Source organism: Micromys minutus (assembly GCF_963924665.1).
Source record: "Micromys minutus genome assembly, chromosome: 8".
Lineage (NCBI taxonomy): Eukaryota > Metazoa > Chordata > Mammalia > Rodentia > Muridae > Micromys > Micromys minutus.
In genome coordinates, this window is record NC_137977.1 from 24,092,131 (window position 1) to 24,113,898 (window position 21,768).

General features: G+C 48.0%; 4 protein-coding genes across 4 annotated transcripts; 2 read left to right on the plus strand and 2 right to left on the minus strand.

The window, feature by feature from the left end:
• Positions 1–34: 34 nt before the first annotated feature.
• APBB3 (amyloid beta precursor protein binding family B member 3) lies at positions 35–7,028 on the minus strand. Its single transcript, XM_080920258.1, has 12 exons — positions 6,564–7,028; positions 6,120–6,283; positions 5,961–6,037; positions 5,335–5,395; positions 5,009–5,155; positions 4,764–4,891; positions 4,269–4,383; positions 4,077–4,161; positions 3,431–3,514; positions 3,057–3,172; positions 2,725–2,916; positions 35–709 (listed from the first exon to the last, which is right to left on the minus strand). The coding sequence occupies exons 1-12, from the start codon at positions 6,610–6,612 to the stop codon at positions 473–475; spliced, it is 1,455 nt and encodes a 484-aa protein (XP_080776384.1). The 5' UTR covers positions 6,613–7,028; the 3' UTR covers positions 35–472.
• Positions 7,029–7,065: 37 nt separating this feature from the next.
• LOC308423536 (SLC35A4 upstream microprotein) lies at positions 7,066–9,332 on the plus strand. Its single transcript, XM_080920261.1, has 4 exons — positions 7,066–7,190; positions 8,081–8,179; positions 8,856–9,093; positions 9,199–9,332. The coding sequence occupies exons 1-3, from the start codon at positions 7,176–7,178 to the stop codon at positions 9,051–9,053; spliced, it is 312 nt and encodes a 103-aa protein (XP_080776387.1). The 5' UTR covers positions 7,066–7,175; the 3' UTR covers positions 9,054–9,093; positions 9,199–9,332.
• Positions 9,333–9,424: 92 nt separating this feature from the next.
• On the plus strand, positions 9,425–11,187 carry SLC35A4 (solute carrier family 35 member A4). Its single transcript, XM_080920259.1, has one exon. The coding sequence runs from the start codon at positions 9,435–9,437 to the stop codon at positions 10,407–10,409; it is 975 nt and encodes a 324-aa protein (XP_080776385.1). The 5' UTR covers positions 9,425–9,434; the 3' UTR covers positions 10,410–11,187.
• A 1,618-nt stretch (positions 11,188–12,805) lies between these two features.
• Positions 12,806–21,067, minus strand: LOC308423670 (uncharacterized protein; the record flags this gene model as incomplete). The annotated part of the gene is made up of 12 exons (XM_080920482.1): positions 12,806–13,048; positions 13,127–13,285; positions 14,165–14,326; positions 14,738–14,808; positions 15,581–15,638; positions 16,196–16,273; positions 16,345–16,553; positions 18,204–18,337; positions 19,165–19,251; positions 19,725–19,807; positions 20,345–20,422; positions 20,978–21,067. 12 exons carry the CDS (start codon positions 21,065–21,067, stop codon positions 12,806–12,808), a joined length of 1,452 nt encoding a protein of 483 aa, XP_080776608.1.
• Between the last annotated feature and the right edge of the window lie 701 nt (positions 21,068–21,768).

Consider the following 21,768-nt stretch of genomic DNA (forward strand, 5'->3'; position numbering starts at 1 on the left):
CAAGTAGGCCTACTTTAATATCTGATATAGAAAAGCTCTTAGAGATTCTTTGCTGAATGAATGGAGTTAGATTTCTATTATGAACCATGTTCTCATTATGACTGCAGACGGTCACCAACACCAAGCATACATACCCACCTCACAGATGTCCCCCAATCTTAGCCCAGGTCAATACACTCATAACTAATGAGATCACTGAGGGATTTTTATTTGCACTGATTCTGCTATAAAGTTGCTGAGGTAGAGCCAATTGTCCAGGGCTGGACAGGGGCAAGGAAAAAAAGGACCAAAGGAAAGGGGTGCCACAGGCCTAAGTTATAGTGCAGGACCTCTCAGTCATCCATACAAAGAACAAACTTGGTAATAAATACAGAGTAGGCAAGGATCAGGGATGGGTGGGAAGGTGAGAGGCTACAGAACCCTAGGGACTGGAAGAATATAGAGCCTTTTTCTCCAGCCCTCTAAGATCAATTTAGGACATATGGAGAAGAGAAGGTTTTAGCCTGAAGGCATCAAGAAATGAGAAGACACCCCGCTTTCGAGGAGCTGCTCCAGCACCCCCAACCCCTCCTTTGAGTAGAGGGGGAGGAAGGGAGCCTCCTGGGGAGTCCACGGAGCTGGTCCGCTTGAGCCGCAGGCGAGCGCGGGCCTGAGCACCCCAGGCCTTACCCCGAGTTGCTGAGGCCACTAGACACTTCTGGTACTGAACCTAGGAAGAATGGGAATATGAACATCCAGCTTTCTGCCTCTATAAACCTAAAAGCTTCCAAAAAGCAAGTAACTGACCAAGAATTGTTTGATACAATCAAGGCCCATAGTCATATCTCAAGAACCTATAAGCATTCCCAGGTACCTCTCAGCAACAGAAAAATAAAACGTGACATTTAGTGAGTACTTAATAAAAGCTAGTTCACTATGCTAAGTGCTTAGTTTGATAATTTAATTTAACCTAGGTATTTATGAAGTGTTGCAAATGAAGATAACCACAGTTCCAAGATAATAAATGATTTGTTTAAGGCAGTGGTTCTCAGCCTGTGGATAGCAAATCCCCTACAGAGGTCATATATAAGATATTTACATTACAATTCATAACAGTAGCAAAATTTATAAAGTAGGAATGAAATAATCTGAGGGTCACCATAACATGAGTAAGTATATTAAAGAATCAGCATTAGGCTGAGAAACATTGGTCTAAAGTCTCACAAATAGAAAAATGTTAAAACTGACATTCACATGTAAGTCTGTCCAGCTGCAAAACTTGCACTCTTTTTGTTGTTGTTTGCTTTTTTTGAGACAGAATACCTCTGTGTAGCCTTGCTTTCCTAGAACTTGATCTATAGACAAAGCTGGCCTCAAAATTAGAGATCCACCTGCCTCATGAATGCTGGAATTCATTTACCACCACTGCCTGGCCAAATCATGCATTCTTAACTATACCTACCACTACGATACTCTCTTCCATCTCTCACTGTTCTGTACCAGTCTCTGGCAAAACAGATTCTCTAGTGAAGAAAAAGTCTATAAATTCAATCCATTCCCAAAATAACTATCCCAGTCAACCTTATTTAAATTATTAAGAGCAGATTCTACTTAGCCTTTCTACTTTCTCTTATTTATCTGCACTTAGGCTTAAGTAGGTAAAATCCACAAATCTCACTTTACTGTCCTGCTTAAAACCCTTCAAGGGTCCTTAATGCCCCAGGCTAATATATAAGGTTCTCATGACCTGGTTTCTGCCATTCTTTTTGTTCTCATCCATCCTCTTGCAGGCCACGCATACCATGTTCTTTCAGGTACTCTAGTCCACTAACATCTCTTACTTCCACTCCTGAGGTTCTCTGGTATACCTGCCTTATGTCTCTTCACCTGGCATACTTCGTTGGGTGTCTTTCTCCCCTACCAATAGCCTCTGTGCCTCTTAAAGAACCATCTCCATCATCATGTGGTATGCATTTTATTTCTGATGTGTTTATGTTCTATTAGAGTATTCTGTAATAGCAAAGGCTGTGTGGGCATTCTATACGGATGAATTCTTACAATTAATTATACTAGTTAGACCCTGCAGATACTCATTTGTTGAATTAATAAGTGAATTGAATTAAGTGAGCTGAAAAGTGTAGTTTAAGCATCCTATTTTTTTTAAAGATTTACTTAATGTATGAATGCTCTATCTGCATGCATATCTGCATGCCAGAAGAAGGCATCAGATCCCATTATAAATGGTTGTGTGTTACCATGTCATTGTTTGGGATTGAACTCAGGACCTCTAGAAGAGCTCTTACCTGAGTCTAGAAGAACTCTTAACCTCTGAGCCATCATCTCTCCAGCCTGCACTTTAATGGCCACATATATCAACAAGTATGTTGAATCAGTAAAATGTGACACACTCTATATAGCACAACTTCATCCAAATGCTGAAACGTGTTGTATAAGTGTGTCTATGAATGTGTGCATGTGTGTGTATGTGTGTACCTTGTATTGGCATTTCCCCATACTTTACGCAGAAATAGCAATTATTATGTGGAATGCCCTAGACTTCAAATATTAGTAACCAACACAAAACTTAGCAAAAACAGTATTAAAAAGCCAGATTTATCTGTGAACCAAATTTGGCTCTGCGGTCACTGAGTTATGATTTAAGAAGCCCACTCCTTGAGCCCACTCCACAGTGCTGAGTGGCCACAGGAAAACTTCTTTCCCATTCCCATTCCATCCTTAACTCACCATACAGGCAGCTTGCACAGCTTCAGAGAGTCCCCCAGCATGAGGCTGGCACCAGAAAGCTGCACACTGGAAGCTCTGGCAACCAAGATCAGCGATGAGGCCAAAGGTATGCGGATCACGGCCAACACCAATAAAGGTTACAAGGCGAACAGGACATTGCCACAGTGGCTCATCCTCTGCACCAGCCTCTGCCTGTCCACATAAAGCCTAATCACTACAAACTAAGCAATGGCCAGACCCAATACTTCCAGAACCAAGTAAAAACACACACACCCCCACCTCAACATGTCTGTTTACCCTTCAAGGCCCCAAACTTCACCCTTTAGCAGTACCTGAAGAGGATGTGCAGTCATCAGAGAGTCAGACACACTGAGCATAGCAGGGACCCAGGTTTTCCGGTCCCCCCGGGCAGTGAGGGTACCAATAGCCTCATTCAGGACATCCATACCTGAGGAGACATGCCCACTGTGTTGTCTGGCTTAAATAGAAAGGATCTCCTGAGAGTTTCTAGAACACTTTCATTAACTTAGGATTCAAAGAGATGGAGCTGAGCTTAGAATTCTGAGCTCAAAGAAGGGATACATTTTAGGCTCTCTAAGGCTATGCAAGAACTCTTAAGACTAGCTACTCATTTGTAGCATAGACCTTACTTTACCCATTTTCCCTTTCCTAACACACCCACACCCATCTGGCCCTCAGTTCTCACCCATGGCTTTGGTGACTGGTAGGATCCCCATGTACAGTGCCTCATACTTCTGAGCAGCCTGGCTCACTGCATCCAGCAACTCCACTGAAATATACACGTCACACACTAAGCTAGCATAGAAACTCAATTACCCCTTTCCCAACCCTTCCTGTGTGTAGTTTGAAGACAGGATTTCACTAGGTAACCTGGAACTGGCCTGGAACTTTTTCTTTAATTTCTCCATGCATGCGCGCGCACGCACGCACGCACGCGCGCGCACACACACACACACACACACACACACACACACACACTCACGAATTTATTCTCTATTTCCCCTGGATTTACATACTAATTTTTGTGTGTATATATGTAAGTATGAATTATTTATTTTGGCCTGGAACAGATTGACCTTAAATGTGTGATAGTCTTTCTATCTCTACCTTCTAAGTGCTGGGATTACAGGTATGCCTTACCATTCCCAGCTTCTCCACACGAATGAATATGCTAGTACTCAAGCTAGATGCACCTCCAATTCACTGCTTTGGGTCCTTGGGTCTGGGCTCTCCTGGGAAAAGCTAAATAACCACAAACCCCAGCTTCCTTACCACCTCCACCTTTTACAGAAGCATCCTGATATTGCAGTGCAGCAAGCCCTTCCCCATACCTTGCCTCGGGAAGTCTTCGGGGGAAATAGGATCTGGGGAACAGCAAGCAGCTTCTCCACTGACTCCTACCCTCTCTGACAAGATCTAAAATATAATGCAGGCAGCATAAGGTACACAGGAGAGAAATCAGGGTAAGGGGCCAAGCTCACCTTATCCCAACTCCATATTCCCTGCCCACCACTGGCACTCACCTGTGCACAAAGCCCCTGTAGAGCACTTGCTATGGCTTTTGCGGGCACATCACAGCGAAACACATGACATTTGAGCATACAGCTGTCTTTGTCACCCGCAACAAAAGCAAAGTCTCTGGCAGGGGCAAAAAGCTAGTTAGGGGCAGGGGCTTCTAAGTGCATGTAAGAGACTTCTAAAGTTAGAGTTAAGATAGGGCACCATGGGAATGGGGAAGTCAGGGTAGGACTTAGAGTACCCAGTTAACACATACCTGTCACTGTTCCAGAAGCATGTGGGAGCACAGGAGAAAATCAGCCCAGTCTCTCAGACTCTCCCCTATATGTCCCTGATGAGCTGGGCCCACCCACCCCAACCACGGATGAACCAGGCAGGGAAGGCCGTGCTGGGTCCACATCAGAGGATCTGTGTCCAAGGGTTCAGCATCAGTGGGGATCACAGCCTGCAAGGGGGAAGGGGGAAGCAACTCTTGCTTGGGGGAATGCAGAAGTCCTCACCGGCCCTTGGAGCTTCCCACACCCCATACACGGATGTGAACCAGAGGCTGGCAATGGATCAGACTGTGGTCCAGGGGATTCAGCAGGCTCATGGCATCTTTTTTCAGGATCATCAGCATGTTCTGGCCCTTCCAAAGACAGAGAGTTGACAGATAAAGGTGGCTAACATGGCAAACAAACAATTCAGGAAAAACCTACCTCTGTTGAGGCATAGGCTGACCCCCTGGGGAAATCAGACAGCTCACCTCACCCCAGGCACCATCATGCGGCTGGCTCCGGTTTCGGGTCTGGGCCAGCTGCTGGATACAGTTATTGACAGCAATACTGCTCTTCCCTGGTGCCAGGTCCTCCTCAGGGACCTCTACCCAGCCCAGAGAGCGGACTGCAAAGCACTGACAAGACAGGAAGAAAGTGAGGCAATGTCAAGTGGCATGGTGGGTGACACAGGGTCCACACAAACTCTGGCAGTCCTGTGTTCTGCACTCACCCAGCCCACCTTTACTCTTCTACCCCTAATCTTTCTCCTGACAGCTCCCAATGTCTTTAATTTGCCATCATGTCTGATCACTACCTTAGCTCCTGGCTCCAGGCTCCGGACATAGGAATCTTCACTATACCATGTTAGAGAGTTGCTGGAACAGAGAGAGTAGAGACAGGAAAAGGATAAGATCCCCACCTTAGAGGCAATGGCGAAACCTAGCCTACCTGACCAAGCAGGATTTGGGACAATACCCAAAATATAGCCCCACAAATGCAAACCCAGAGAAAATAGAACTCAGAATATAGTAAATCAACAAAGAGTAGTTTAAAATTTGAAGAAATTCAGGACACAAGACACAAACATAAACTAAAAGACATAAATATGGATATGAATTTAAAATGTGGACAAAAGCTTCAAACCAGAACAAGATAGTCTAGAACATAGAATAGGAACCCCAAAAGAAATGAAGCCGATGGGTGGGGTCTATTAGAACATGATGTGTCCGGACAGAGAATACAGAAGATCTAATGATAAGAACTTGCAACGGACAAAATTCAAAATATTCAAAGTCAAGAACAGAGGGGGGGGGGAGAGAGAGAGATAGAGACAGAGAGAGAGAGAGAGAGAGAGAGAGCGCAATATGTGGGTCCAGCTGGATTCCTTTGAGTGCTACAATAACCTTAAGTCTTTCATTTGGCCTGGGCCACCCCTGTTACCTTCGGTTCAATGAGCTGTCCAGGCTGGAGAAAGATCTCCCCTTGGGGGGTCGCAGTTCCCAAATCCCCTCTTTTCCCTATGGAGTAGAGATCAGTCAGTGTAGCAGCAGGCCTAGGCCCACTCATAAGCTCAGACTTCATCCTCTCCTTCTAACCTACCGTTCCTGGGTCCTCAGCACCTGCTAGTTCCCAGGTTGGGCGCTGCCACTGAGTGCTACCGCTGGGTACATGCCAATAATAAGTTCCTGCAGCATCACGGATCTTTCTCCAGCCAGGAGGTAGGCCAGTTTCCCCCTCCAGATTTTGGTCCCCCCACAAGTCATCTACAGGAACGAGATTAAAGCATGGGCACATGTTATTCGTGAGCTCCCAACACCATCAAAACCCTCGCTCCATCCCATAGGAGACAGCCCTAAACCTAGAAATCAACTCCCATCTTACAGATAGCACATGCAAAGATCAAGGTTCATTTATCCCCTGGTTCTCACCCCCGAGACGCCAACCACCACCACCGCCGCCCCAAGTTTTAACCTCGAGTAGCCTTCCTTCATCCCTCATCTCCCCTCGGCTTTTGGCCCTCCCAACCGGACCCTCGGTGCACACCGTCGCAGTTGACCAGAATGATGGCCAGCATATAATCCTTGCCCAGCATGGCCTCAGCCGGCCTGCGCTCTCAGCCCAAAGCGACCTCCGGAGCTGCAGGGCCCTCAAGCCCAGCCTTTCTGCGCCGGAGACCGCCGGGCCAACTGGCAACGCGCAAATACTGAGAGGGATAGGGACGGCCTTGGGGGAGGGCAGAGGCGGGCCTGAGCCGCCGGCGCGTCTGGTTTCCCGAGTCCTCGCGTGTTTCGGTGCGTGTGTCCTAAGAAGCGTATTGACACTACGAACTCCGCACCGGTCCGTAACTATGAGTTCCTCGGAGAGCGGAAGACGGACGAGGAGAACATGCACACTGTGCACCAGGGTGCGAATGAGATCATCGCGTGGAGCGTGAGATCATCACGCCCCGACCTTTACCCGTGCGCGAAAACGGCAAAAGGCCAGACGGGAGTAGCTCTGTGGCCTTATCTGTAAGGACAGCCTTCACCCAAAACGCCCCGCCTTCCCCCCCAACACCGCCCCCCTCGAAATGCCCCGGAAGTGCCTCTAAACGTGGAACTTGCCTTTGACACGAGGAGGGGCTGCGCATGCGCAACAAGTTCCGACGAGGGGAAGATGGCGGATGACAAGGTGAGTTGAAAGCGAGCTGCTTCAGTCAGCTTGGTATTCAGATTCCTTAACCATTTTAGTTTGAACAGAGACGTCAGTAATGACTTTTTTTTTTTTAATGAGTTCCTGTCATCTGCCTCAACAGTAGAAGGCATTAGGCGAAGGGTTACCCTTCTAGGGACGGAAACGGTACCTTAATTATGAGCACAAATTCAAATATATTCACTCTGTAACAATCCTCATTCGGCCCCATTCTCTAGTCCCTGAAGTCAGCCTTACAGAGACAGCGTTTCCAGTCCACCCTTAGCACCACCCTCATTCAAACACGCCTGCTCACTCGTTGAATTTCATACTCACATGATACCAGACTTGAGTCTTTTAGTCACATTCTTGCTGACAGTTATTTTCTCACATATTCATGTCTCATGTTCACTTTGGAATGGTCTAGGCATATATCAGGTTAACCTTGAATGTACAGGAAACTGCTTCACCCCATTATCCACACTTGGTCTGGAAGCCCAGTGTCCACCTACAGATTTACTAATAGCCTGCCAGTTTTTTTTAGGTTAACAGCAGTTAAAGAAGACAAATGACCGTTTTTCAACAAGCTTATGCATTAGTCATAGTACTTCCTACATAAAGCTAAATGGAAGTTCCTCTGCTTGCTATATGATTCTGTAACAGTCATAAGTTCCTAGTGCACATCCCACCTGTCACCTCCCTGTTCTATGTGCATGCTTTTCATTGTCTTCCTTTATCACTGCCATCTCAGGAAGGTGTTTCTGGAAGAGATTTATCTGGTTCTTCCCATCATCCCTCCCACAGCTCACCTAGTTCCTAGCCTCTGATAAAATTGAGCAGGGCATGGGACTGGGTCAAGTCTGCTGGAGCCAGCCTCTCCCTTGTCCTAGGATTCTTTGCCCAAGCTTAAGGACCTGACATTTCTCAAGAACCAGCTGCAGCGCCTACAGCAGCGTGTGGAAGATGAAGTCAACAGTGGTGTAAGCCAGGTAAGGACCCAGTTGCTCTTAGAAATGTTGAAAAGGAGACAGTTTTATTTTCACAGTGGACATTGAGGGCCCAAGAGAAGTTTCCTTGATAAAATAGCACTTGAACTGGTTATTGTTTTGCACACAGGCTGAAGGTCAATCTGGTCTACCTAGAAAGCTGTAGGCCAGCCTATGCACAATGCCAATACTACACACAAGAGACCTTGTTGACAAGCCAGAAAGCAGGGAGAAGGGAATAGTGCTTGGGCCAAGATCTTAAGTGGGCTTTAAATAGATGAAGGGGTTTGTGTGCTCAAACATTCCAGCTGCTACATAGGTAGATTCTGATGATAAGCAGCATTACAAACATGAAGCAAGAGTAAGCTGGTTAGTTTTTAGTCATCAGATGCCATACTAGGAAATGAAGCTGGAAAAACAAAGGGCCAGGTTCCTTGGAAGCCTCTTTGGCATTCTGGCTGAATGGGGTTCTGGTTAGAGTCCTCTGAACCTAGGATTCTGGTATTTCGGGATTGGGACTCCCCATTCTTTTTCAAGCTCCAGAACTTGGAGAGAATCTTTGGAAAAAAGAACACAGCTGTCAGCAGTGAGGTGCAGGTGGCCGAAAGCTCTAAGCCCAGCTGAGCCAGGCAGAGAAAATGAGAGCACACCTGATTTCCTTCTGTGTTTTTCCCTGCAGGATGGCTCACTCTTGTCCTCCCCATTCTTCAAGGGATTCCTGGCAGGATACGTGGTGGCCAAACTGAGGGCATCAGCAGTATTGGGCTTTGCAGTGGGCACTTGTACCGGCATCTATGCAGCTCAGGCATATGCTGTACCGAACGTGGAGAAGACACTGAAGAACTACTTTAGGTCAATACGAAAGGGGCCTGACTAGACCCTTTGGGGAAAGCAGGATGAGCATGTTGGGCCTGCAGGTAGAGACCTTTCTATCACAGGCACTCTATCTGCCTTCCCCTGCTATTGTTCATATGCTAACTTCGCCTATTCTGCCTCTTTCATCCCTGCCTTTCTTCCTGCAGAGAGTGGACAGTGCTTTGTCAGCCTGCACCCTAGACTCCTTTCCTCCCTAGTTCCATGGGACTGACCCCAAAACGATGGGTCATGAATCCCCTCTTCAAGACCTAACTGGAATGTGCAGCTGTCCCTGATCCTCAGTATTCTCTCTGGTGATGTACCACAGTTCTATACTCAGTTTCCTACAAATGTGTGCCAGTCCCTCTGTCCCTTGCTAGCCACCCAGGGTCTGGTGTGGGCCATGAGTGTAGAAGATGGGGGTATGCCAGGCCTAGCCCGGCCAAGACAGGCTCGCTGGACCCTGATGCTGTTCCTGTCCACTGCCATGTACGGTGCCCATGCGCCATTCTTAGCACTGTGCCACGTGGATGGCCGCGTGCCCTTCCAGCCCTCCTCAGCTGTGTTACTCACTGAGCTGACCAAGCTCCTGTTGTGCGCCTTCTCCCTCCTGGTAGGCTGGCAAACATGGCCCCAGGGCACGCCACCCTGGCGCCAGGCTGTGCCTTTTGCACTATCAGCTCTGCTCTATGGCGCCAACAACAACCTGGTGATTTATCTGCAGCGCTACATGGACCCCAGCACCTATCAGGTGCTGAGCAATCTCAAGATTGGAAGCACAGCTCTGTTGTACTGCCTCTGCCTTGGACATCGCCTCTCTCCTCGTCAGGGATTGGCGCTGCTGCTACTGATGGCTGCAGGGGCCTGCTATGCATCAGGTGGCTTTCAGGACCCTGTGAACACCCTTCCCGGGCCCCCATCAGCAGCTGGAGCCCGTCCCATGCCCTTGCATATCACTCCACTGGGACTTCTGCTCCTCGTCCTGTACTGCCTCATCTCCGGCTTGTCCTCCGTGTACACAGAGCTGATCATGAAGCGACAGCGGCTGCCCTTGGCTCTTCAGAACCTCTTCCTCTACACTTTTGGGGTGATCCTGAACCTTGGACTGTATGCTGGCAGTGGCCCAGGCCCAGGCTTCCTAGAGGGTTTCTCTGGATGGGCGGTGCTCGTGGTGCTGAACCAGGCAGTAAACGGACTGCTCATGTCAGCCGTCATGAAGCATGGCAGCAGCATCACGCGCCTCTTCATCGTGTCCTGCTCGCTCTTGGTCAATGCTGTGCTGTCGGCAGTGCTTCTGCAGCTGCAGCTCACAGCCACCTTCTTCCTGGCCGCACTGCTCATTGGTCTGGCTGTGTGCTTGTACTATGGTCACCCCTAAGTCCTTGACCACCTCCACTCACTTGTGATTGTGTAGATTCGATGCGACCACCAGAGTCACCTCCCATCTCCCCTGCAATCTCCAGCAGCCCTCTAACAAGTGCCTTGTAAGGAAGGCTAAGGTGTCCAGGTTAGCCCTTGCATGTTCAGGTGGGAGAGTTACCCCTAGGAGACAAAGAGTGGGCTTGGTTAAGGAAACACCTAACTGCACTCCTGTATTCTTCATCCTAAAGAACCGGGAGCCCCAAACCCAGGCCTGGGCAGCCTGTCCTTGAGGCACCCTGTCTTGTCCCGCGTGCACATGGCTGCTTCCAGTGACATTTCAGTCTTACGTGCTGTGGTCACTCCTGAAGACTTTGTCTCCAAGCTTGGTGCTGGCTGCTCCAGCCCAGCATGACTTCCACATAAGAGATGCTTAGTTTGCCCCCTCTACAGTGCTGTTCCCCTTACCCACCCATTATTCTGGAAAGGTCAGGGAGCGGGGGCTTGACTCATCTCAGGGAACATTGCCCCTGGGCACTGGCTTAAGCCTACACTCCTGACCCCTGTGCTAACTCGAGAGCCCTGTTGAAGCCCACTTTACCTCTGAAGCGCTTAGGAGGTAATGTTCTTCCCACTCTTCAGAGGTGTCCTAATGTCCAATAACTTGGGAGGGCTCTGCAGAGTAACCAGGGACCAGGTCCAGAAATCGTTTATAGCCAATCAGTGTCTAACTACTTCAGCAATAAGGTCTTAATAAAGTGTTCTAGGGTGTAGGGTGCTTCCTACAACCATTTACAGTTGTCCTGTCTTCTGTTTCATGGTTTTCAAATGTGATTTTACCACATTTCCTAAGTAATCTTGGAGTAACATCTAGAGTGGAAGAAAATGATTCTCCCAGCTGTTGCCAGTGGCATTGTTCTTTTGAGAGCTCTGTGGATCTCAGACTGCTTTGACCAGTGATAGTGGGGCATGCCTGTGGTCCCAGGTCTCTGTGACAGAGCAGGAAAGCCTCAGGTTTAAGGTCAGGCTGAGCTGCTTGCTGAGACCCTTGTCTCAGAAAAGGAAGCACTGAGAGAGTGATGATGCGAACTTGTAACTCTGCTTGGGAGATGGAGGCAGAACCCAGTGTGCAAATGGAACTGGCTTAGTGGTTAAGATTATATGCTGCTCATGTAGAGGACTCAAATTCAATTCCCAGGCACCCATAACTCCATCTTCAGGGGGTCCGGCACCTCAGGCCTCCATGGCAGTCACATACCCACCCACCAACACATAAAGATAGTTTCTTTTAAAATAAAAAGCCAGTCCAGGCTACATTTTGAGTTGTCCTCCAAAAGAAAATGAAAGACTGGGATTATAGTTCAGGAATAAGCATGTGTGCAAGGCCCTGTGTCTGAGCCCCAGCACTTGAAAAATAATTTTATTAAATCACCTTAAGCTCTGTGGAATGTAGAGATTCTTGGGACTAGAAAATGAATTAGACTAGAAAACACTAAAGTCCACAAATGTGTCTTGGGGCAGGGTTTCACATCATAGTCCAGGCTAGCCTGGAATGAATTCTATCTATAGCCCAAGCTATCCTAAAATTAGAAGCAATCCTCCTACCTCATCCTCTGGAGTGCAGAGTTTATGGGCATGAGATGGCATGCCCAGCCACTGATTTGATTCTTATTCACTCTGGTTCTGATACCTGTAATCATCTGTCCTTTGAAGTCCTGGCCAGAGGAAGGTCAGATCCTGCTCTTACAGTAGAACACTGGGTGGGCTTTTCAAAACAAGCTGGTTGTCCTGATGCCAGCATACAATCCCAGCACTCTGAGATTGGGAGCAGGAAAGCCAGTAAGTAAAGGTCATCCTTAATTATATAGCAAGTTCCAGCTCAGCCTGGGCTATATGAGACCATGTCTCAAGAGAAAGGTTGCAAGAGGCTGGAGAGATGGCTCAGCTGTTAAGAGCACTGACTGCTCTTCCAGAGGTCCTTAGTTCAATTTCCAGCCACCACATGGTGGCTCACACCCATCTGCTATGAGAGCTGATGCCCTCTTCTTGTGTGTCTGAAGACAACTACAGTGTACTTATATATAATTAATAAATCTTTTTTTTAAAAGTTGCAGGATTAGAGCTGTAGTTCAAAGGTATAGAAGACAATTGGTGTCCAGAGGCCTTGGGTTCTATCCCCAGCACGGGAGGAAGAAAATGTTTCGTCTGCTACTTAGCTGGTCTTATTCAGTGAATGAGGGTCAAATGGCACAAACACAGGGAGCTGGCGGTGGGGGGTGGGAAGGAAGTACTAGGAATTGGGCACTTAGCAGAGATTAGTAGAAGGAGACATGGTTAGTGGTGGTAGTGGTAGGTTTCTGTAATGAGAGCCATCTTGGTTAGTATGCCCCCCACCTTCCTCTTCCTTCTGGGCCTTCATGAATGAGGACAAAAGAAAGTAGGCTTGGAGTGTTCCTGATCAGGTTTCTCTCCAGACAGGACTCCAGCACAGCTGGCCTTGCCTGCACCGTGCTCAGGCTGCTGGTTCTGGGCCTGGAGTTCCTGGTTCTTCAAGGCCAGATCAATGGTGTCTTGGAGAATGCCAGCCAGAAGACTGCGGTGGTGATGTTCTGTGGCCATAGCTTTCTCCTCCCACATCCCCTGCCATGCTTGGAATACCTGTGTGCAGATTCAGAGGTGCCTGTTGGTCCATCAGCCTTGGCACCAACTCAAGGCCTGCCACTTGTCTCCACTGACCTGCAGCAGGTGGCATGTCCGGGCACGGGTAGCCTGTACGTACAAGTTGTATAGGACCACCAGATCTTGCTCTGCCATGTCCCGTTCTGCCTGCAGGGCTTCCACCCGAAGTTTCAGCACTGCCTGCTCCTTCCATTGAATCTCTCTCTCCACGCAAGCCTGCAAAGACAAGATGTACCTTTCGGTGAGTGCCACCTCTGCAAGGCTTTGCAATAAATATTTCATGCATCTGATCTCATTTTATCCCTAACAGCCTTATGACAAAGTTTCCCTTTTGCAGATTTGCAGACAGTGCATCAAGGAAGAATTTTAATTGACCAAATCCCCATGGCTACTGCTGGACAGAGCTGAAATGACACATGCTTTCAAGAGTTTCCCATCCTCACTAGAGTTAAATCCAGACGCAGAGACATGACGCACTGTCTCTGTAACCTTCTCTCTTGCTAGGCTCTAGCCAGATAGAACAATCCATAGTCCCAATTTTGCTGCTGTTCCCTGTGCTTCGCTTATGGTTTGGCCTTGCCTGAGAGCACATCCTCCCCACTCACCGTGTACACAAGTTGGTGTGTGTATGTGTATTTGTCTGTTTGCCGGGAGAGGATGGCAATGAGACCGTATCTTAAATGCCAGGCTCACCTTGAACTCTCCTGCCTATGCCTCTTGGGTGCTGAGAGGCCTGTACCACAGTACCTGGCCTCATGTTTTATTTCTTAAACAACTATTTACTGAGCATCCTCGAGGAACTAACTGCAGTGAACTCCTGGGCTGATTCTAGTTTACCTCTGAGTCTCTCCTTAGACCCAATATCCTCTGACTACCCAGTCCAGCCTGGGTAAAGTGGACCTCATTGTTCCCACCTGCCTGTGCCTGCCCATCATAGCAAACAGCACTGAGTATGGCCTCTTCTGTGTCCCACAAGGCTGAGAGGGGTGTGGTACACACGTGAACTAGCAGGTTATGTTCTAGTCTAGTCCTCGCTCGCCACAGTGTCTGGCCTAGAAACAAGGAGCCTCAAGTCCCGTATTTCTTCCTCCTCACCTCTTCTGCCACTGTGCCCTCGGTCTGTTTGCAGGCCACTCCCTTCTGGTGTTCCAAATGTTTCAGCTCTTCTTGGATCCAAATCTGGTGTTCCTCTCGAAGTCTCTGCCTCCGGGCCTGGGCCAGAAAGAACTGCAGGGCCACATCTGGGGCCTGATGGGCCTAAATGGAATCAGTTGAGGCTTAGTCAGAATGCAGGGCATATATACACCTGAAACAGACACCAACCTTTCCAACAGAACTTCAGTGCTCTGACTAATCTGAGACTCTAACTGGCCTGGGAAAGTCCATAGACTGAGATGAGACTCAGGAGGCTGCCAGTGGAGAGAGGAGACACTCCCTCTGCTGATGGATACTGTAGTAGTATGCGGATCCCACCACTACGATCCATCCCAGCAGCGCCTCCCCCAAGATCCTCCCTATGAGGTCCAGGGAACCTTTAGGTCCTTTTCTGCAGAAGCTCCATTTCTCCCTGATGTCAGCACAGAGCTTGAGGATCCCTTATTCCCTCAACTTTTCTGGTTTTTTTTTTTGGGGGGGGGGTGTTGGGGGTGGTATGTGATGTATTGTTACCTGTTCCTCAGAGTGCCTGAGGGGATGCTTTTGGTGGAGCCCAGACCCTAGAAATCCTCTTCTTCCTGCCTCTAGAAGAAAATGTCATTGGTCACTTAAAATTGTACACACACACACACACACACACACACACACACACACTGTAGAGGGGATGAATAACAATGCAAATAAGCCCAGGGCAGTAAAACACTAAGTGGGGAAAAGGAGCTAACAAGCCAAATTCCCTATCCCAGGTCAATAAAAATAGGTTGTGAATATGCAATTGCAGAAAAAGGGAAAAGAGGACAGACATGGTGGCACATGTCCATAACCCAGCACTCAGGAGGCACAAAATAGTAGGATCTTTGAGTTTGAGACCACCCAGGGTGACATAGTGAGACTCTGTCTCAAAAAGGAAAGGAAGGGAAATGGGAAAGGGAAGGGAAGGAAAGGGAGGGGAAGGAAAAAGAAAAGAGGAGAGAAAGAAAAAGAAAAGGGGGCTGGGATCAATCACCCTGTAGCAAATCCTGGAAGACACTGTCCCCTTTTGGACAAGAAAGACTTTGCCTAAAGTACTGATTCTCAACCTGTGGGTCATGACCCCTTGCAAGTCAAAGGAAATTTCTTGTAGGGTTGCCTAAGACTATAGGAAAACACAGATGTTTTTTAGGATTCACAGCAGCAACAACGTTACAGTTAGGGCATAGCAGTGAAAATAACTTTGTAATTGGGAAGTGATCACCACATGAGGAATTGTACTAAAAGTCACAGCCTGTGAAAGGTTGAGAAGCACAGGACCCAAAGGGATTAAAGCATCCCATCCCAGGGCCTGCAGGGAGATATCTGTGACCCTGGGCTGCTCACCTGACAAATGATCAGAGTGTCTTCCCTGCTTACAGTAGTTTGGTGGCTCGCCTTTGACCTTCAAGAGACAGACCAACATTTTATGTCTCCTTAGAGATTTGTAAAAGCCTGTGTGTCCTGGCTGCCTCCAGCTCCAGTCTATTCCTGACTCTCTCTCTCTCTCTCTCTCTCTCTCTCTCTCTCTCTCTCTCTCTCTCTCTCTCTCTCTCTTTCTCTCTCTCTGTCTTCGTTCTCCAGAAAACTAAGTTGCTTGTAGTTCCCAGAGATATCAAGTATCTGCTGGTTTCAGTTTCTGCCTAGAATGTTCTTCATAAACCCCACCAGAACTCAATGCCTAAGAGATCTTGCTTTCCTCTTTTGTCAAGGCGTATTGAGTCATAGAGTCAGATGTTGCCAAGCTTTTCAGAGCATTGACCACAGCAATGTAATTGTCTCTTCTCAAACTAAATTTTACCAGAGCAAGGTACTCCCGGGGCTAATGTGGCTCTGTACCCAGCATGTGGTGCATGTTCAATAAATATGTGGGAACCATTAAATAAGTGGAATATTCTGTAAACAAAGAAGAGGAGGGTGGACATGTATGGAGCTTCCAAGAGTTTGGATGAGAAAATTTACCTGTGGTTCAGGGAGCCTTTCAGTCTTAGCCCTAGCCCCTCCGGGTACTTGGCTTCTTGGGCTCCAGGCTTTTACCACCTAGGATGAAAGGACTTAAGTGTGTACTGGTCACCTCTGATGAAGGTGTCCCCATGTTTCACCTTGCTTACCTCTAGTTCCCAGAGTGCCCTTTCTAAACGGTTCAACCCACGATCTGTCAAGGTGTCTTCAAGAAGGCCTAAACGCAGCATCTTCAGGCTGGCCCTGCGAGCCCTCAATTCCTCTACTGCATTCCACAAGGTGGGCTTCACCTCATTCACCTGCACCCTCTTTCTTGAGACCCCCAACAGAGCATTCTGCAGCAAACTCAGGGAGCTACCTAGAAAGAGACACACACTAGACGACTCTTCCCTGCACCACAAACATACTGGCTACAGTACTCTACATTTCCATCATGAACTGCTTATCAAAATCAACCTAACCCTTGCCAGGTCTAGTAGCCTTGTCACCTTGGCTACTCTGGTGGCCAAGGCACAATAGCAAGTTCAAGGCTTAGTTTTGAAACTTAGTGAACCCATCTCAAAACAATAAAAGAGGCTAGGAATGTAGTTCAGGAGTAGACTTGCCTATTATGTGTTGGGGTACTAGGTTCAATCCCCAGTCTAAAATAATCTTCTTCTTCTTCTTCTTCTTCTTCTTCTTCTTCTTCTTCTTCTTCTTCTTCTTCTTCTTCTTCTTCTTCTTCTTCTTCTTCTTCTTCTCATCATCATCTAATAACTCATATTTGACTTTCACTGTACTTGATGGCTCTGTGCTCAGGCTGCTCTTGGATTTACCATTTTATCCACAGCAACTCTAAACCATCTGCCTCTTAAGGCCTATGCCGTTAATGAGGACATAAAACTATCCTGCAGATAAACCCAAGTCTGCCCCTGCTTACATGTCTGCTCTCCCACAGCCATAGGTCAGTTTTATATTCTGATTAATATCTTGAGGGTATGAGATGCTTCAACTCGACTTCTTCCATCAAGCTAGGGACACAAGCAAGTCTGGTAACTGCTGGCCAAATGAATGAATGCTCATTGGTGGAGTCAGAAAGAGTCAGCTGTCTACCTCCAGCTTTACTGCCCCCACCAGCAGATGTCATGAATCAACTCTGAGGCCTTAAATATCTAGGCAAGTGCTTTAATGTGAAGCTGTCCTCCAACCATTTGGTGATGATGCTTTCTAGCCTTTCACACCTGGGACCATCTGGCTTTGTGACTCATTATGGCCTGAGTTGGCAGAACTCCTAACCCAGTCTTCTGAGTGTTGGGATTACAGGTGTGTGTCACCATACTCAGCTTCGTTGCTATGGCTGTCTAATCTATATCCTCCACTGTACTGTCCTCCCAAATCTCTGGCATTACAGCTTCAGAGGCCTTGTGAGCAATGGGTACGGAAAAATGCTTAAGCATTGTCTCCTCCGTGGTCCTCTCTTCATCTACAAATTAGGTCTCTCTCTCATTTGTGAATCAGATCTATGTTCCGGGATGTGGCCACCTGCTCCTGCAATTCCAGCACTCAAGACACGGAGACAGACAGATTTCCAGGAGTTCAAGGCCAGCTTGGGCTACAGTGAGACCCTATTGAAGAGAACAGGTGTCAAAATGCTCGATAAAAATCCTGAATGTGGAGGCAAACAACTATAACCCCACACAAAGGAAGCTGACAGAAAGATGGTAAGTTCTAGCTAACTTGGAGTACATATATATTTCAAGAACATCCTGGGCTACATAGGGAGACTCTGTCCCACAAGGCAGGAGAAGAAAAAAGTTGGTAAGTTATTGAAAATCTCTGAGGTTAAGGGTTTGAGGCTAGCTTTTCTATTAGCTTTGCCCTTGAGTCTTCTGATAGTGGTGTGCTGGTGATGAGGGACCTTCCGGGAAGCTGGTCCACCCAGAAAATCAGACCCTCTGACTGGGCAGTTGATTAATAGCATGAAGCAAGCTGAAACTTTCTGAAGGATCCCACTCCCACTCTCAGATACCTCGGGGGTCCAGACGAAGAAGTATTCCACTGTAGCTGTTTGCCTCCAGGAGCCAGGAGATGATCCAAGGCAGAGAGCCCTCCACCTCCTCACCAGCAGCGGCACCAGCCAGTACTTGCAGCAGGGGGCAGTCTCTGCGAGGGGGGGAGAATGCTACGTGGTAGATGGGGAGGAGTAACTCTGGTCAGGAACACCCAACGAGATATATTTTTACAACTTTCTTTGTACCACCAGAAGTTAACAGGAATTGCTGCTCTTGCAAAGGACCTGGGTTCAAGTCCCAGCATCCAAGTCAGAAAGTTCAAAACTGCCTATAACTCCAATTCTAGGAAGTCCAACATCCTCTTTTGGCCTCCGTAGGCACTGGACATATGCGGTACACATATAGACAAACAGTTATGTACATATGAATAAAAATCAATGGATATTTTTAAAAGACTCTTATATGATAAAAGAAAGAAGAAGTCTTAGAATACCCTGGTATTCAGTTTACTTTTGCCCCTTTATTTGTTTCTACTTTATTTTTAGATATTTTTGAATTTGACAATATTTCCATGATGCTTACACATCTTAAAAATTGGCCTGAAATAATAATTTGCTCTGTGTACTTGAAGTCTTCATTATTTTTGAACACTGAGGGAACAGGGTATAAAACTGGGCTGGCTACTTGGGGATTTTCCGCTCTCAGCTTTGGACATTGTGATTCATATCTATACTTTAGCTTCCACCTCACTTCCCATAACCTGTTACTCACGTAACGAGACCCCGAGACTTACGGGTCTGCTGGAAGCTGCATGATCCTCAAGGCACCTCGCCACAGTTGCTGGGTCTCAGGCCCAGGGCAGGACATGGTTAGAGTGAGCAAAGAGCAGGCCCTGCAGGGGACGTGACTAGCTCAGGAATAAAACTTAGACTTGTGCGGGGACTTAGGGTGGGTGGATGACAGGTGTCTGGTCCTCACCTGCTTTCACTCCCAACAGCCTTTAGGTAGAGCTCAGAGGCAGCTCGGGCATCAGACACTTCCACTTCATTGGCATCTTTTACCACCCTGAAGTAAGGAGAAGCTGACTATAGCCTTTCAGCCCCTGTGTTATGCAGCAACCTCTAGCATCTCTGGGTGTGAAGCCGTGAAAATCTCTGTATCACACAAGAATCACCCCAAAGTCTCGGAGCTCAGGGTGCCTCCTTAAATGTCTCTCGTCCTCCTAACCTTGTTGATTACTGCTGTGGTCTTCCCAGGCTCGTCAGGACCATTTCAAATATGGGGAAAACGGTTCACTGAGGTGTTCAGAACCATCCAGTGTGGTTCTGGACCGATTCTGATCATGAAGGTGAGCAGGAAATATATCTGATATGAGGGCAATACTGGTGTATGATGAAGGAAAGAGAGTTCTGGGAGCTCATCTAGACCCAAGTAATTTTTCTGGGATGGCAGAGTAGAAACCTCTTAATAGCTTATCTTGAAGATGTCATTGTGGCTTTAAGGCAAGCACCCCTATCCCACTGGGCCTCAACACTTACAAGCCCAGAGGGGCCACATCCAGTACTGGCAGGTCCTCCAGACATGGAGAGAGCAGGTCCCGAGTCTGTCCACTGTGGCTAATCTGGGATCACACAAAGACAACTGTCACAAGCGAAGCCTTTTCCCTCTTGTAGGTCTCATGAGCTAAGTGACATCAAGAATTGTGACCATGGCATTAGAATGAATGGAAATCTGCAACTGGCAGGGGTGCGGAGGTGTGGGGGCACCTCAAAATCATGCCCGAGACCTAGGATAGGAAAGGCACCCAAGAGTCAATGGGGGTGACTTCAGCTGTGCACCTCAGCATCAGGAATGTGGAACCTGAAGAGGCCACCTCCTGTAGCCAGGCAGGAACCCCAGTAAAGCAATAGGGACACCAACCCACCCCCCCAAAAAAACCCCTCTTTATCCAAAATTTATCCTGTCTATTAGAAATGCAGGGATGGGGATGGAGTAGAGTTTGAGGGAATAGCCATGCAGTAACTGGTCCAACTTGAGACACATCCTGTGGGCAAGTACCAATCTCTGAGGAGGGGGGGCTGTTTGTGTGTCACTTAGCTCTGCCTTCCCACTTTTCTTTTGCACCCCCCCCCCCCCGCCGCCCTGCTCCTGACCTCACCTGCACCAGACCCAGAGTACAAAGCACAGGGCCAGAGCTGCAGAGAGGCAGAGCTTCTGCAAACAGCATCTGCAGGACCTAATGTAGGGAGAGGAGCTCAGTGGGGATGAGAAAACATCCTGCTGTCCCTCAGCACTTCCTGAGAAAGAAATCTGTAACATGCCCCGTGCCCGTGATGGTTACATGGTAGACAGACTGAAAGGGTGAGTCCCCAACCCTAGACCCCATGCCCTGAAGACAGACAAGCAAGCGAGCATCTTCAGCCGGCCTTACTGTTGCTGGGTAGTGGGTGTGGTAAGGTTCTGAGGTAGCCATTTTGACTTGGGGGTATTTTTAATGAAACCTTGGTAGTAAAGCTTTCAAGTGCAGTGTCAGCGGTGTAACAAGAAGTATAGATGTTAGAGCTCCTGGGGGTCTGATCTGTGATGCCGCTTCTCCCAGATCCATTCATCCATGAGCCACGGCTTTCCATCTTGTCTTCTTGGCTGCGTGATGTAACCTTGGTAAAATGTCCTACAAGGACCAGTGTGCCATGGCATCTAAGCGGTCCCTAATCTGGCTGGGGTAAGTAGGCAAAGACTTCCCAAATAACACTTGAACATCAAGGATACCTGTGTGCTGGTCGCTCCTTACCTGAGGCACAAACCCAGACCCGGGTGCTTCTGTTTCCTGGCCCTGGAGCAGGAGAGCTATATTGTACCCTTGTCCCACAGAGGCCAGCATGGGTTGGACTTGTGTCAATAGCTCCTGCTCTGCTTCCTGTAGGAACACACAGGCACATCCTTCCGTGTCAGGTGACTGCAAGCCCCAAGAAAAAAGACTGGACCACTCAGATTCCTCGGATGCAGAGGCCTGAGAGCTTCCGTTCTCCCCTCATCCCTTTCTTAGAACCGTTACCTGAGCAGCGCCGTGGCCCAGCACTCTGTCAAAGGTGAAGCCTTGTTCCTGTGGATGCAGGGGGGGGGGTCAGGAGTGGTGTGCAAATTTATTTTCCCCTCCCCAACCCACCACCTATCCCACACCATCTACCTGAGGCTCCAGAGTTCCTGGCTGAAGTAGCCGAAGGCTCTTGGGTCCCTCCAAAAGAAATGTGGGGCCATGGGTCTCCTTGGGGCCTGAGAGAGGTGGGCTTCATGTCAGTTTTCCTAACAGAAGATGAGCTGGGGGGAGGGGAGGCCCTTGCCTTCACCCTCAACCTTCACAGGAGCTGCTAAGCCCCGCCTCTTTTAGAAGGCCATTCTACACCCTCTTCTAAGCCCCGCCTCTTTTAGAAGGCCATCCTGCACCCTCTTCGGCTTTCTTCTTTCTTTTGAATGTAATTTGGGGAATTAAACTTAGGACCTCCCAAGCACTAGGCAAATATTCTACCTCTCAACCATCTTCCCAAATCTATCTTTTTTTTTTTCTTTACACAGTTTTATGCG

Excerpts from the sequence above, each read along its gene's own strand:
- SLC35A4 (XM_080920259.1), top strand. The coding sequence starts at position 9,435 with ATGAGTGTAGAAGATGGGGGTATGCCAGGCCTAGCCCGGCCAAGACAG.
- LOC308423536 (XM_080920261.1), top strand. Across the intron at positions 8,180-8,855 it reads TCAACAGTGGTGTAAGCCAG|GATGGCTCACTCTTGTCCTC; the intron begins GTAAGGACCCAG and ends TTTTCCCTGCAG.
- APBB3 (XM_080920258.1), bottom strand. The coding sequence starts at position 6,612 with ATGCTGGGCAAGGATTATATGCTGGCCATCATTCTGGTCAACTGCGAC. Across the intron at positions 4,384-4,763 it reads GTGGGAAGCTCCAAGGGCCG|AGACTTTGCTTTTGTTGCGG; the intron begins GTGAGGACTTCT and ends TGCCCCTGCCAG. Across the intron at positions 4,162-4,268 it reads TACAGGGGCTTTGTGCACAG|ATCTTGTCAGAGAGGGTAGG; the intron begins GTGAGTGCCAGT and ends ATTATATTTTAG.